Genomic DNA, 15,243 nt, shown 5'->3' on the forward strand with positions numbered 1-15,243 from the left:
TGAATGAACAAAGGAACAAAATGAGTGCAAAGACAGATAGAGCCTCAAGTTGGTTTTGTCACCAAGTTAACCTAAGCCAACCTCTTCTTTCTTCTCATCACCTCATTCTCTTACAGTTAAACGAGGATAATATTTTTCTGACTTACTTCTAGGAAGACTCTAACAGCTATTTTAAGTCATTGTCTTCTCAGGAAGAAAAACTCTATATATATCCAGGGCGATATTTTACTATTTTTCTCAAAATACTTCAGCAGTCTCTAAAAATACTTTATCAGACAAAAATGTGGAGAGATTTTTTGATGTCTATTAGCAGTTTTATTTCAAGAAAGAAATTGAGCAAGTCTTTCGTATTAATATTGTACTAGATGATACTATGTAAATAATGACTTAGTACCTGTTGACATTTTCCTAGGGGACACTATACTCTTAAGCCACCCAACAACTGATGACCAAATAATCCTTATTTTTGCTTTTTCTATTTCTACAGTGTCTAGCAAAGAAAATTACTATTCCTCATGTTGACATACTTAAACATTAGACTCAGTAAAAGAAATAAAAGTTATTCCCATAGGCAATTAGCCTGTCCTGGCTAAGAGAAATGGCCCAAATGAGTTGGTAAATCTTGTCCTAACTTTGATTTTCACAGCTAAAGCCTAAAATATAAACAACAACAACAACAGCAACAAAAAGCTGCTAGGAAGACATACCTTGCAATCAACATATGATCCTGAATGTAGGCTAAAAATTGAGGATGGTCTTTTCTAGCAATGTATAAACACTCTCCATGTAGACAGAGAATCTTCAGGCAATTGAGCATATTAAAAAGAATGTCTGGCTCTTCAAACTTCGCCATTTCCTACACAAAGAACCACATGGTTACTACTGAGTTATCTAATATAGCAATGCTAACACATCAAACATTTAAATATCTCAAAAAATATACCTGGAAAATGGTGTATATTAGTCTCAAAGTTACTGGAAGCTGTTGGTAGCAAAACTTTCTCTCAGTGTCATTCTTTATTGCTGGGAAGAAATAATTACATGAAGGTTAGCATAGCTCCTCCTTTTTCCCACCACTCATGACCTGATCAAGACCATAAAACCAAGAGGACTGAAAATAAATATATGATATATTAAAAGGCATTTTGTGCGGGGGGCGGAGCAAGATGGCAGAGGAGTAGGAGACCTGGATTTCGTCTGGTCTCAGGAATTCAGCTGGATAGGGATCAAACCATTCTGAACACCTACAAACTCAACAGGATATCGAAGAGAAGAATAGCAACAACTCTCTGAACAGAAAAGCGACCACTTTCTGGAAGGTAGGACGTGCGGAGAAGTGAATCCAAGGCGATATTCGGGAGGACAGACGGCGGGGGACGGGGCCTCTGTCGGCCACTTCTGGCAAGTGATAGAGCCGCGGAGCACAAAATCACAACTTTGAGAAGTCGGCCCTGCTGAGGGACGTCGCTCCAGTGGCTAAGCGGGGGGTGGAACCCTCGCGGGACAGTGTGGTCTCAGGACTCTCGGGGTCACAGAAAGACCGGGGGTGCCTGAGTGCAGCAGAGCTCCCAGGTATCGGAGCAGGGAAGCCGGCTGCAGAGACGGAGCCAAGGGGCACGCTCTCAGCTCAGGGTTGCCATAAACTGTGATCCATGGCACAGTCGGGCCACTGCTCCTCCAGCAGGGACCCAACAAGTGGCAGATCCGGGGAGACCCCCCTTCCTCCCCCAGGAGGAGCGGCGCAGGAGTGCACCGCAGGGATCTGCTGGGTTTGGAGACTCCACACGGGGTCAGGTGCCAGAGATAGCAACGCTCGGTCACAGGCCGGGTGAGCACGGAGTGCGGCCGGAGACCAGGGACACGGGAGTGACTGCTTTTCTCTGGGGGCGCACTGAGGAGCGGGGCCCTGAGTTCTCGGCTCCTCCGGGACAGAGATTGGGAGGCCGCCATTTTCACTCTCGTCCTCCAAAGCTGCACGGAGAGCTGCACGGAACAAAAGCTCCTTAGAGCAAACCCGAGCAGATTGTTTAGCCCGGACAGGCAAGGGCGGGACACTTCCGCGGCCGGCAAAGACATTTGGGAACCACGGCAACAGGCCCCTCCCCCAGAAGATCAGCACTAACAGCCCGCCAAGACCAAGTTTACCGATCAATGAGAACGGCAGAACTCCAGCGCTAGGGGAATACTGCACATAGAATTCATGTGTCTGGGCGCCTGGGTGGCTCACTTGGTTAAGCGACTGCTTTCGGCTCAGGTCATGATCCTGGAGTCCCGGGATTGAGTCCCACATCGGGCTAGCTGCTCAGCAGGGAGTCTCCTTTTCCCTCTGACCCTCTTCCCTCTCGTGCTTTCTATCTCTCATTCTCTCTCTCTCAAATAAATAAATAAAATCTTTTAAAAAAAAAGAATTCATGTGTCTAATTCATGTGACTAATGCATCATGTGTCATGATTCATTAGTCTTTCAAAGTTAGTTTTTTTAACTTTTTTTAAATTTTTCTTTTTCCCTTTTTCAACCATCTTATCAATCCCTTTTTTAAAAAAACATTTTTTATTTTTCATTTTTAGAGTCATATTCTATCCCTTCAGAGTAGTTACCCTTATTTTTGGCAGATATATATATGTTGTTCTCTCTTTAAAATTTTGAGGTACAGTTTCTTCTAACATATCAAAATATACCCTAAATCTCTAGTGTATGGCCTTGTTCTAGTCTCCTGCCTGATCACATTCTCTCCTCCCTTTTTTTCTCTCTTTCTTTCTTTCCTTTTTTTAACCCTCTTCTTTCTTTTTTCAAACATCTTATCAATTCCTTTTTAAAAATTTTTTATAATTTTCATCTTTACAGTCATATTCCATCCCTTCATTGTATCAACCCTTATTTTGCACATATATAAGTCTTTCTTTCTTTAAAATTTTAGGAGGCACTTCCCTCTAACAGACTAAAATACACCCAAAATCTAGTGTGTGGCACTGATCTATGCACCAGCCTGGTCATATCTGATCATATTCTGTTTTGTTTTGTTTTGTTTTGTTCTGTTTTTGTTTGTTTTTATCTTTTTCTTTTTCTTTTTTTTTCTCTTTCTTTCCTTTTTTTCCCCCTGGTTTCAGGCTTTTCTGATTTGATTAGAGTATATTTTCTGGGGACGTTGTTAACCTGTTAGCATTTTGTTCTCTCATTCATCTATTCTCCTCTGGACAAAATGACAAGACGAAAAAAATCACCTCAACAAAAAGAACAAGAGGTAGTACCCTCTGCCAGGGACCTACTCAATACGGACATTAGTGCGATGTAGGACCTAGAGTTCAGAATCATGACTTTAAAGATACTAGCTGGGCTTGAAAAAAGCAGGGAAGTTATTAGAGAAATGCTTTCTGGAGAAATAAAAGAACAAAAATTTAACCAAGTCGAAATCAAAAAGGCTATTAATGAGGTGCAATCAAAAATGGGGGCACTAACTGCTAGGATAAATGAGGCAGAAGAGAGAATCAGCGATATGATTTAATTTTAAAGAAAGAAAGACTTATATATGTGCAAAATAAGGGTTGATACAATGAAGGGATGGAATATGACTGTAAAGATGAAAATTATAAAAAATTTTTAAAAAGGAATTGATAAGATGTTTGAAAAAAGAAAGAAGAGGGTTAAAAAAAGGAAAGAAAGAATCAGCGATATAGAAGACCAAATGATGGAAAATAAAGAAGCTGAGAAAAAGAGAGATAAACAACTACTGGATCACGAGGGCAGAATTCGAGAGATAAGTGATACGATAAGACGAAACAACATTAGAATAATTGGGATCCCAGAAGAAGAAGAAAGAGAGAGGCGCAGAAGGTATACTGGAGCAAATTATAGCAGAGAACTTCCCTAATGTGGGGAAGGAAACAGGCATCAAAACCCAGGAGGCACAGAGAACCCCTCTCAGAATCAATAAAATTAGGTCAACACCCCAACATCTAATAGTAAAACTTACAAGTCTCAGAGACAAAGAGAAAATCCTGAAAGCAGCTCGGGAGAAGAGATCTGTAACCTAAAATGGTAGAAACATTAGATTGGCAACAGACCTATCCACAGAGACCTGGCAGGCCAGAAAGAACTGGCATGATATATTCAGAGCACTAAACGAGAAAAATACGCAGCCAAGAATACTATATCCAGCTAGGCTGTCATTGAAAAGAGAAGGAGAGATAAAAAGCTTCCAGGACAAACAAAAACTAAAGGAATTTGCAAACACGAAACCAGCCCTCCAAGAAATATTGAAAGGGGTCCTCTAAGCAAAGAGAGAGCCTAAAAGCAGCATGGACCAGAAAGGAATACAGACAATATACAGTAACAGTCACCTTACAGGCAATACAATGGCCCTAAATTCATATCTTTCAATAGTTACGCTGAATGTAAATGGGCTAAATGCCCCAATCAAAAGACACACGCTATCAGATTGGATTAAAAAACAAGACCCATCCATATGCTGTCTGCAAGAGACTCATTTTAGACCCAAAGACACCTCCACATTGAAAGTGAAGGGGTGGAAAACCATTTACCATGCTAACGGACACCAAAAGAAAGCTGGGGTGGCAATCCTTATGTCAGACAAATTAGATTTTAAAACAAAGACTGTAATAAGAGATGAGGAAGGACACTATATCCTACTTAAAGGGTCTATCCAACAAGAAGATCTAACAATTGTAAATATCTATGCCCCTAACATGGGAGCAGCCAATTATATAAGGCAATTAATAACAAAAGCGAAGAAACACATTGACAACAATACAATAATAGTGGGGGACTTTAACACCCCCCTGACTGAAATGGACAGATCATCTAAGCAAAAGATCAACAAGGAAATAAAGACTTTAAATGACACACTGGACCAAATGGACTTCATAGACATATTCAGAACATTCTATCCCAAAGCAACGGAATACACATTCTTCTCTAGTGCCCATGGAACATTCTCCAGAATTGATCACATCCTAGGTCACAAATCAGGTCTCAACCGGTACCAAAAGATTGGGATTATTCCCTGCATATTTTCAGACCACAATGCTTTGAAACTAGAACTCAATCACAAGAGGAAAGTCAGAAAGAACCCAAATACATGGAGGCTAAAGAGCATCCTACTAAAGAATGAATGGGTCAACCAGGAAATTAAAGGAGAATTAAAAAAATTCATGGAAACCAATGAAAATGAAAACACAACTGTTCAAAATCTTTGGGATACAGCAAAGGCAGTCCTGAGAGGAAAGTATATAGCAATACAAGCCTTTCTCAAGAAACAAGAAAGGTCTCAAATACACAACCTAACCCTACACCTAAAGGAGCTGGAGAAAAAAACAGCAAATAAAGCCTAAACCCAGCAGGAGAAGAGAAATAATAAAGATCAGAGCAGAAATCAATGAAATAGAAACCAAAAGAACAGTAGAACAGGTCAACGAAACTAGGAGCTGGTTCTTTGAAAGAATTAACAAGATTGATAAACCCCTGGCCAGACTGATCAAAAAGAAAAGAGAAATGACCCAAATCAACACAATCATGAATGAAAGAGGAGAGATCACAACCAACACCAAAGAAATACAAACAATTATAAGAACATATTATGAGCAACTCTATGCCAGCAAATTAGATAACCTGGAAGAAATGGGTGCATTCCTAGAGATGTATCAACTATCAAAATTGAACCAGGAAGAAATAGAAAACCTGAACAGACCTATAACACTAAGGAAATTGAGGCAGTCATCAAAAATCTCCCAAGAAACAAAAGCCCAGGGCCAGATGGCTTCCCAGGGGAATTCTACCAAACATTTAAAGAAGAATTAATACCTATTCTCCTGAAACTGTTCCAAAAAATAGAAATGGAAGGAAAACTTCCAAACTCGTTTTATGAGGCCACCATTACCTTGATCCCCAAACCAGACAAAGACCCCAACAAAAAGGAGAATTACAGACCAATATCCTTGATGAACATGGATGCAAAAATTCTCACCAAAATACTAGCCAATAGGATCCAACAGTACATTAAAAGGATTATTCACCACGACCAAGTAGGATTTATCCCTGGGCTGCAAGGTTGGTTCAACATCCGCAAATCAATCAACATGATACAATATATTAACAAAAGAAAGAACAAGAATCATATGATCCTCTCAACAGATGCAGAAAAAGCATTTGACAAAGTACAGCATCCTTTCTTGATCAAAACTCTTCAGAGTATAGGGATAGAGGGTACCTACCTCAATATCATAAAAGCCATCTATGAAAAACCTACAGCAAATATCATTCTCAATGGGGAAAAACTGAGAGCTAACCCCCTTAAGGTCAGGGACGCAGCAGGGATGTCCAGTATCACCACTGCTATTCAACACTGTATCAGAAGTCCTAGCCACAGCAATCAGACAACAAAAAGAAATCAAAGGCATCCAAATCGGCAAGGAGGAAGTCAAACTCTCACTCTTTGCAGATGATATGATATTTTACGTGGAAAATCCAAAAGACTCCAACCCAAAACTGCTAGAACTCATACAGGAATTCAGTAAAGTGGCAGGATATAAAATCAATGCACAGAAATCAGTGGCATTCCTATACACCAACAACAAGACAGAAGAGAGACAAATTAAGGAGTCGATCCCATTTACAATTGCACCCAAAACCATAAGATACCTAGGAATAAATCTAACCAAAGAGGCAAAGAATCTGTACTCAGAAAACTATAAAATACTCATGAAAGAAATTGAGGAAGACACAAAGAAATGGAAAAACGTTCCATGCTCATGGATTGGAAGAACAAATATTGTGAAGATGTCAATGCTACCTAGAGCAATCTACACATTCAAAGCAATCCCCATCAAAATACCATCCACTTTTTTCAAAGAAATGGAACAAATAATCCTAAAATTTGTATGGAACCAGAAAAGACCCCGAATAGCCAGAGGAATGTTGAAAAAGAAAAGCAAAGCGGGCAGCATCACAATCCCGGACTTCCAGCTCTATTACAAAGCGGTCATCATCAAGACAGTATGGTACTGGCACAAAAGCAGACACGTAGATCAATGGAACAGAATAGAGAGCCCAGAAATAGACCCTCAACTCTATGGTCAACTAATCTTTGACAAAGCAGGAAAGAATATCCAATGGAAAAAAGACAGTCTCTTCAACAAATGGTGTTGGGAAAATTGGACAGCCACATGCAGAAAAATGAAACTGGACCATTTCCTTACACCACACACAAAAATAGACTCCAAATGGTTGAAAGACCTAGATGTGAGACAGGGGTCCATCAAAATCCTAAAGGAGAACACAGGCAGCAACCTCTTCGACCCCAGCCGCAGCAACTTCTTCCTAGAAACATCGCCAAAGGCAAGGGAAGCAAGGGCAAAAATGAACTATTGGGATTTCATCAAGATAAAAAGCTTTTGCACAGCAAAAGAAACAGTCCACAAAACCAAAAGACAACCGACAGAATGGGAGAAAATATTTGCAAATGACATATCAGATAAAGGACTAGTATCCAAAATCTATAAAGAACTTATCAAACTCAACACCCAAAGAACAAATAATCCAATCAAGAAATGGGCAGAAGACATGAGCAGACATTTTTCCAAAGAAGACATCCAAATGGCCAACAGACACATGAAAAATTGCTCCACATCGCTCGGCATCGGGGAAATCCAAATCAAAACCTCAGTGAGATACCACCTCACACCAGTCAGAATGGCTAAAATTAACAAGTCAGGAAATGACAGATGTTGGTGGGGATGTGGAGAAAGGGGAACCCTCCTACCCTGTTGGTGGGAATGCAAGCTGGTGCAACCACTCTGGAAAACAGTATGGAGGTTCCTCAAAAAGTTGAAAATAGAGCTACCATACGATCCAGCAATTGCACTACTGGGTATTTACCACAAAGATACAAATGTAGGGCTCCGAAAGGGTACATGCACCCCAATGTTTATAGCAGCAATGTCCACAATAGCCAAACTGTGGAAAGAGCCAAGTTGTCCATCGATGGATGAATGGATAAAGAAGATGTGGTATATATACACAATGGAATATTATGCAGCCATCAAAAAAATGAGATCTTGCCATTTGCAGCGACGTGGATAGAACTGGAGGGTGTTATGCTGAGTAAAATAAGTCAATCAGAGAAAGACATGTATCATATGACCTCACTGACATGAGGAATTCTTAATCTCAGGAAACAAACTGAGGTTTGCTGGAGTGGTGGGGGGTGGGAGGGAGGGGGTGGCTGGGTGATAGACATTGGGGAGGGTATGTGCTATGGTGAGCGCTGTGAATTGTGCAAGACTGTTGAGTCACAGATCTGTACCTCTGAAACAAATAATGTAATATATGTTAAGAAAAAAAAAGAAGAAGATAGCAGGAGGGGAAGAATGAAGGGGGGGAAATCAGAGGGAGAGATGAACCATGAGAGATGATGGACTCTGAAAAACAAACTGAGGGTTCTAGAGGGGAAGGGGGTGGGGGGATGGGTTAGCCTGGTGATGGGTATTAAAGAGGGCACGTTCTGCATGGAGCACTGGGTATTATGCACAAACAATGAATCATGGAACACTATATTAAAAACTAATGATGTAATGTATGGTGATTAACATAACAATAAAAAATTAAAAAATAAAATAAAAGGCATTTTGTGTAATGTTTTTATTTGCTCTCCAAGGTGGCATATATCCCTTCTATGATACCCATGCAGGAAACCTTCTAGATTCAGGGCTCTCAAATTTCATGTAGCCCACCATATATATTCAGATGTCCTTGGCTCCCTGAAGCAAACCCTATGCTCCCAAGGGCAGTGAGTTCTGCTGCCACCTGGCCTGGTGCCCAGCTAGGTACGCCTTCCTTACTGAAAGGGAGGGAAGAAGGTTTTAAGGAGAGATATTCAAGTTGTATTAGCACCTAAGGAGAAATTTACCCCATGGACTCATGCCAATGAGTCTGAAAGAAGTTAGGCATATTCAAATCAGAACAATTACTCGGTTTTAATCTTCTTGTGAGTCTCTCTAATACCTGTGCCTCTACATGTGGGATGGCAGTATATGGTACCTGAGGCACGCTAGAGAAAAGAATTCACAAGTTAGCCAGATGTAGACACTAGTGTAAAACGTTTTCAAATCACCGTTCTAAGTTTTGGCAATCCCTGGAGCCAGAGACAATGGGAGTCAAACTCTCCTGGTGTATATACTAAACAGTTCATTGGTGATCTTCCGCTTTCATTTATTTTAAACACTTGTTACCAACCCTCGAATCTATTTTTTCTAGTGTGAGAGTTTTAAAAGTATTTTTAGTGGAGGATATATCTGACAGCTATCAAGAAATAGGTACCAGGCCACAAAATGCAGAAACAGGAAATAGTCTGAAAGGAAGGAGGAAATCACAGAACACGTGTCGATTGAACATGTTTGCTCTGACAGAGGAGTTCAAGACCACGGCCTGAAGGCCCACAGAACAGAAGCTGGACTGGGCTCAGAGCAGCAGGGAAGGCTGGTCTTGGAGGAAAATTAAGGGAGGCTTCCCTGAGGAGACAATTTATAACTGTGACCTGCAAGACAGTGGGGAATAAAAGCAGGAAAGTAGACCAGAGGCTGTGACAGGAGCCCGAAGAAGTGTTTGAGGGAGACGAACAGAGCAAATGTTTAAGCAAGAAAAAGAGTCATTCATAATAAGAAATTGCTTAATTTTAACCATTGTTCATATAAAATGTTATGAATAAATAAAAGAAGAAGAAGATAGCAGGAAGGGAAAAATGAAAGGGGGGAAATCGGAGGGGGAGACGAACCATGAGAGACTATGGACTCTGAGAAACAAACTGAGGGTTCTAGAGGGGAGGGGCGTGGGGGGATGGGTTAGCCTGGTGATGGGTATTAAGGAGGGCACGTACTGCATGGAGCACTGGGTGTTATACGCAAACAGTGAATCATAGAGCACTACATCTAAAACTAATGATGTAATGTATGGTGATTAACATAACATAATAAAAAAAAGAATTAAATAAATAAAAGTGGCAGTTAACTGATCTATGTGCATCTTAGGTTTAAAAGATATATTGGTATATAAAGAGTACAGGTTATTGGATCCTAAGTGACATCCTTGCTTCCTTTAGGCATTAATGCCTGACAGAAAGAAGCCCGAGGCCTGGATCTCAGGACACCCGGGTTCTAGTCTCAATCCTGCCACTAACTGGTTGTTTGATATCTGGATTTCTAACTCCCAGATCTCTGCCCCAGATGTATCCAGAATTGGGGGTGGTGAGTGGTGCTCATTCATTCTGTGTTTCAACTCCTCAGACGATCCTGATGCTCCATCAGGGCCGCACGTAAGCCTAAAGCATAAATTAGGAATGAGGACTACAAGCTGTATGACCACGGGCATGTTTCACACCACCTGGGATGTATTTTCCTCATCTGCAAAGTGAGAAGGCTGAATTAGATCAGCAGGTTTCCAAGTTTTTTCCTATGGACGATTTTGCTTAAAGAAACTCACGTAGAACACCAGCGTATGAAATAGAGCAGGTCAGCACACTCGGGGTAAAGCAGGGTGGGTAGCCTGGGCTGCTCATTAGGACTTGCCCCTGTCTCCCCACCATTTGCCACTCCAAACAAGGAAGGTCCAAAGGAAACAACATAGAGTGCGTACAACTCCAAGGACATGCTGAGAACCAATGAAGTAGGTCATCTTAGGTGTTCTTTCAATTTCTAGGTTCTCGTGGTTCTAAACAGAGTGATCTGAGATATTCATACTCAGCGGATCATGTGTACAATTCACGCAGAAGCAGTTAGTTCCGACCAAGCATTCCATACTAATGAGACTAATGTCTTATTCAGACCTTGGTCTGAATAAGACACCCCCAGGGCTATAATGGACCTCACACAAAAGTCACTTAACAATGTTTGCTGTTCCCTGAAGGAATGACAGAAAGCCCATGATTCCCAAAATTTGGTTCTGGGGGTGGGCCGCCTGGTTCAGGGTCGTGGAAGCAGGAAGATGAAAAATGAGTCATATTTACTCCAGGTCCTGTACAAATTCCCAAAGTGCCACAGTGCAGATCTGGAAATCAAGCTTTCCCAAAGGCACATGGGGTCACATGTCAAATTCCCCAAACTCCTTCAGACTGTGAAGAGCTAGAGTATGATTCCAAGCCTGCCTACCATTCTGCAGTCCCCAATTAGCTCGCACATAGCCTGCAAGCAAACTAGAAAGAGGCCATCCTTCCTCTAGCTCTGTGCAAAGCCAACCAGCCTTGGAGCACAAACTGTGCAGCTATACACTGTGAGCCTGTCCAGAGTCCTGATCAAGCCCCTGGGCCACAGAAGCTGCATGAGCTCAAGTTCCATCGGCTCTATCCCAAAACACTCTGCCGTGGCCAAATGCCCTCAGTGGCTGTCGAGAGTGAAAGCACCCTCCACTCAGTCGTCCAGCCTTGGTTCATAGCTGCTTCTCCTGCTACACCATAAGTAGGAAGGTACTGCTACACCATAAGTAGGAAGGTACTGCTCACATGGTGGGTTCTGTTGATAAGAAGCACCTGCTGCCTAGAAAGCAGCTCAGTGACCTTTGCTCTACTAGAAACACATCCTGGATCTGTTCACTTCATGATCTGAGAGGAAATGGTTCATTTGCACCAGTCTCCACTAGAGAAGCCAAGCCTAAACTTGCCTAAGTTGACAGTAATCTAAAAAAAACAGGGTTCTGAACATCAGAACTGTTCTAACTGGGGTATGCCAGAGTTCACCTACCAGCATGTTCCGTGGGCTCAGTGCAATCACCTGGGTTCTCCCCATGCTTGGTTGCTGGATTCTCCTCCTCCTCACCTTCAGGGCCTATAATAAACTCTGGTCTGGAAGAAAGGAGACTATCCTCAAGGCTGTCTGTGGGCTCCTGAAACGAAGAGAACAAGCAGCCAGGTGAGCAGCCCGCTGGGGATGTAAAGAATGGTTTTGCTTAGTTCCACAAAGATCCATTGAGTGCCTGCTGTGTCCAAGCCCTGTGCTGAGCCCCGAAGGACAAAGACACCTGCCTCAGAAGAAATGTGAGCTCACTTCCATAATTAAAGGGACTTTGGATCAGCTGTTACTAAAACAATTTCATTCCCTTGAAACAAATATGGAAAAATCTCGAAAACATTAAATCGTCCTAGGCCCACTTTCCCTGTGATCATGTCCCACTCACCAAGTGATTCCAATCCGTGCACATTTTGTTCAGTAACAGTACTTAACTGGCAGGGAATAATACGGGGTTCACAGCAATATCTTAGGATACATACACTGGTAGTCCTGGAGACGTCAAATTTTTAGGAGCAAGAAATCGCTATAACATATGCGTTAAAGAGAGCTAGGTATGGCAAGCCAAGTGTCCATCGACACATGAACAGAGAGACAAAATGTGTTATATACATGCAGTAAAACATTAGTCAGCCTTACAAAGGAAGGAAGTCTGACACCTGCTATGTGAGTGAACCTTTAGAACACGGTGCTAAGTGAAACAAGCCAGTCATAAAAAGGACAATTATTGCATGATTCCAGATATATGAGGTCACTACCGTAGTCAAATTCAAAGATGCAGAAAGTAGAATGGAGCTGTCCAGCAGCTCAGGAGAGGGGGGATCCAGGAGGCTCTTGTTTAGTGGGTATAGAATTTCAGTTTTGCAAGATGACAAAGTTCTGGAGATGGGCTGCACCACATGACTATACTAAACATGATACATTTATAGACAGTGCATGTCAGATATAATACATATGTATAAAACCAGCCTCAGAAATAGGTGAAATTGGGAAGCACTGGTTATGGCTGCCATTTAAAATATCCATCTCCAGTTAAGCTCCAATTCCAGCCTTTTTCTTTCCTTCGAGTACCACTTCAAATATCCTCTTCTAAAACCCATACTCTTTTAGCTAACACTTTAGCCAGTACACGTTTTTTTTCAAGAATTATTTGACAGCCAGCTCAAGATTGATGGAGTGCCAGAGGGACACCCACAAGAAAACCAGCGCTTAGCATGGAGGATGCGAGGGCCCTGAAGAATATCTCTGCCAACTTCACAGTTTTGCAAAGCCGGACTCTGTCCCTAGGTCACTCATGAGCAAGGCACTAAATCAAATTCTAAAGTGAGTTTCATGAAATTCGCTATGATAAAGAGTTCCCTGCTGTGTACCGACTCTTTGATAACCCACAGGGCTAGAATCATCCTCCCAGGTGGCAGGGACTGGTGTCGCCCATCCTGTCCCCAGCCTGTCCCAGGAAAAGAACTGAAGAGCAAAGAGGGCTGACCCACACAGTGGAGACCACCCGGAATTTTGGAGTGTTCTACGGCATAGCCCTCTTTTATTGATGAGCATCCCTCCCATAAAACCTTTGGGAGAGGAAAACAGAATCCTTCAGCTTCATTTCCAAATGTGTTATTTTTAGCCCATGACAAGTGTCCAAAGCATCATGCACACGGGAGATTGTTTTGATGGCTCAGTTTCTCTATACTTATGCTTCCCCCTGTTTCCCGGGATGGTGCTGGGAAAACGGACACAATACAGAAAGCCCGGGGACAGGGCAGGGATCAGAGCATCTGCCTCCATCCTTTTCACCCTCTCATGCCCTCCCTGAAATAGAAGTCTGTACTGGGCGCAGCCACATCCTCAGCTGATTCTGTTCTTAAGCCACACGCTACTGGAATCCATGGTTACTCTCATCCCCAATGGCACAGAGGACGCTCCATCCCAGGATTCCCCTGGGCACATTTCGGTCTTATATTTTTCCTCTCTTCTCCTGACATGATCAGCTATTCCTTCCTTTTCTAAACTGCCTCCTCCCTTGGTTTTGGAGTTCTTGCTCTCCCTCGGTTTTTCCCCTGTGTCTCTGGCTTCTTCTAAATTCATTTCTAAGTCTTCAGTTTCCCTGTTTTCCTTCTTAAGAGCTGGTCCTTCCCAGAATACTAGCCATGGCTAGCGAGCATTTCTCTTCTCATTCCACACATCCCAGCACAATATGCTGGCAGTTCCAAACTTTTATCTACTTCTGACCTTCCTCCAAAAGACCAGATCCACATAGCTGATGGGACATGACAACCCCCACCTGGATATCTAAAAGGCATCTCAACCCGCTATGTCTGACTGTGCCTGCATCATACCCACTCCTACCAAAAAAATCACTTCTACCACTGTAATGCTCTTCTATAAATGGCAATGTTATCAGCTCCCAAGCCAGGAAACATGGGTTTGCCCCCCACTTTTCCATACCTCAACGCCAGCTAAACACCAACCACAGCTGACCGTCTTGCCTAAAAATCCGCCAGGCCTGTCCCTTCTCTGATCCCCACCACCATTGCTTTAATTCAGACTTCCCCACTTCCTCCCTGAGTGACCTATTAGCCTTCTTGACTAGATGCCTGTCCCCAGGGTCCAAATCCTCCAAATCCTCTTTTCTCCAATTCATCAAATTGCATCACCACCCTGATTAAATTCTTCAGGATTCCCCATTCACTGAGACAAAACCCAAACTTCTGAGTCTGGCAGACAGAGCCCTTAATGAATGGGAAAATAAGATGGAGTCTGTCTTGCTTGACCCAGGTTTCACTGTCTTCACATCCTGCTCACTGCGCTAGCAACATTCAACTGCTTCCAGTTTCCTGAGCGTATCATTCCCTGCTTTCCCCTGGATCACTTACACAGAGAGTTTTCTGGGTCTCCAAAGTTATTCTCCCCTCCGCCTCCATTTCATTAACTCCATTCCTTCAAATATGAGCCCAGGAGCTCTCTCCTTCCCATCATACCTCCAAGCTGGATCTGCAGTCCCTATTCTGCCCTCATTGCTCCCTTGCCCAGATCTCTCCCATCACACTCATCACGTTAACAGTTTTTCATTTACTTAAACATCTCCCTGATTAGACTCTAAGCATCTTGATTTTAATTTGTTTTTACATCATCTAGGACTATGACTGTTTTGTAGTGAAGTTACCCAATGCTGAAAGACCACAGTCCAGGGAGGTTACCTTGCAATATATAGGACAAGCGAGTTTAGTAGGCAGAAAGGTATTTAAAAACTGAAGAAACACTTTACTGCATGTATGTTATATCTCAAAAAAAATTTTTTAAGAAGTCACTTTCTACTTATGGGGTGCCTGGGTGGTTCGGTCGGGTAAGCAGCTAACTTTGGCTCAGGTCATGATCTCCAGGTCCTGGGATTGAGCCCTGTGTCGGGCTCTGCAGGATTCTGTTTCTCCCTCTCCCTCTGCCCTTCTCCCCCTACTCA

At 42.5% G+C, this 15,243-nt stretch overlaps 1 protein-coding gene across 4 annotated transcripts in view; it reads right to left on the reverse strand.

Annotated features, from left to right (window-relative positions):
- UNC79 (unc-79 subunit of NALCN channel complex) overlaps positions 1-15,243 on the reverse strand; it is a 209,195-nt gene that overhangs the window by 106,489 nt on the left and 87,463 nt on the right. For all 4 annotated transcript variants that reach the window (XM_088025012.1, XM_088025014.1, XM_028101287.2 and 1 more), the window contains 3 exons: positions 11,742-11,883; positions 944-1,023; positions 708-856 (listed from right to left, as the gene is read on the reverse strand). In XM_088025012.1, coding sequence (XP_087881138.1) covers positions 708-856; positions 944-1,023; positions 11,742-11,883 — 371 coding nt within the window. The remainder of the gene's footprint in view (positions 1-707; positions 857-943; positions 1,024-11,741; positions 11,884-15,243) is intronic.

The sequence above is a fragment of the Eumetopias jubatus genome, unplaced genomic scaffold (genome assembly GCF_037043125.1).
Source record: "Eumetopias jubatus isolate StellerSeaLion01/CBP00866 unplaced genomic scaffold, mEumJub1_p1.0 scaffold_7, whole genome shotgun sequence".
In the NCBI taxonomy this organism is placed as follows: domain Eukaryota; kingdom Metazoa; phylum Chordata; class Mammalia; order Carnivora; family Otariidae; genus Eumetopias; species Eumetopias jubatus.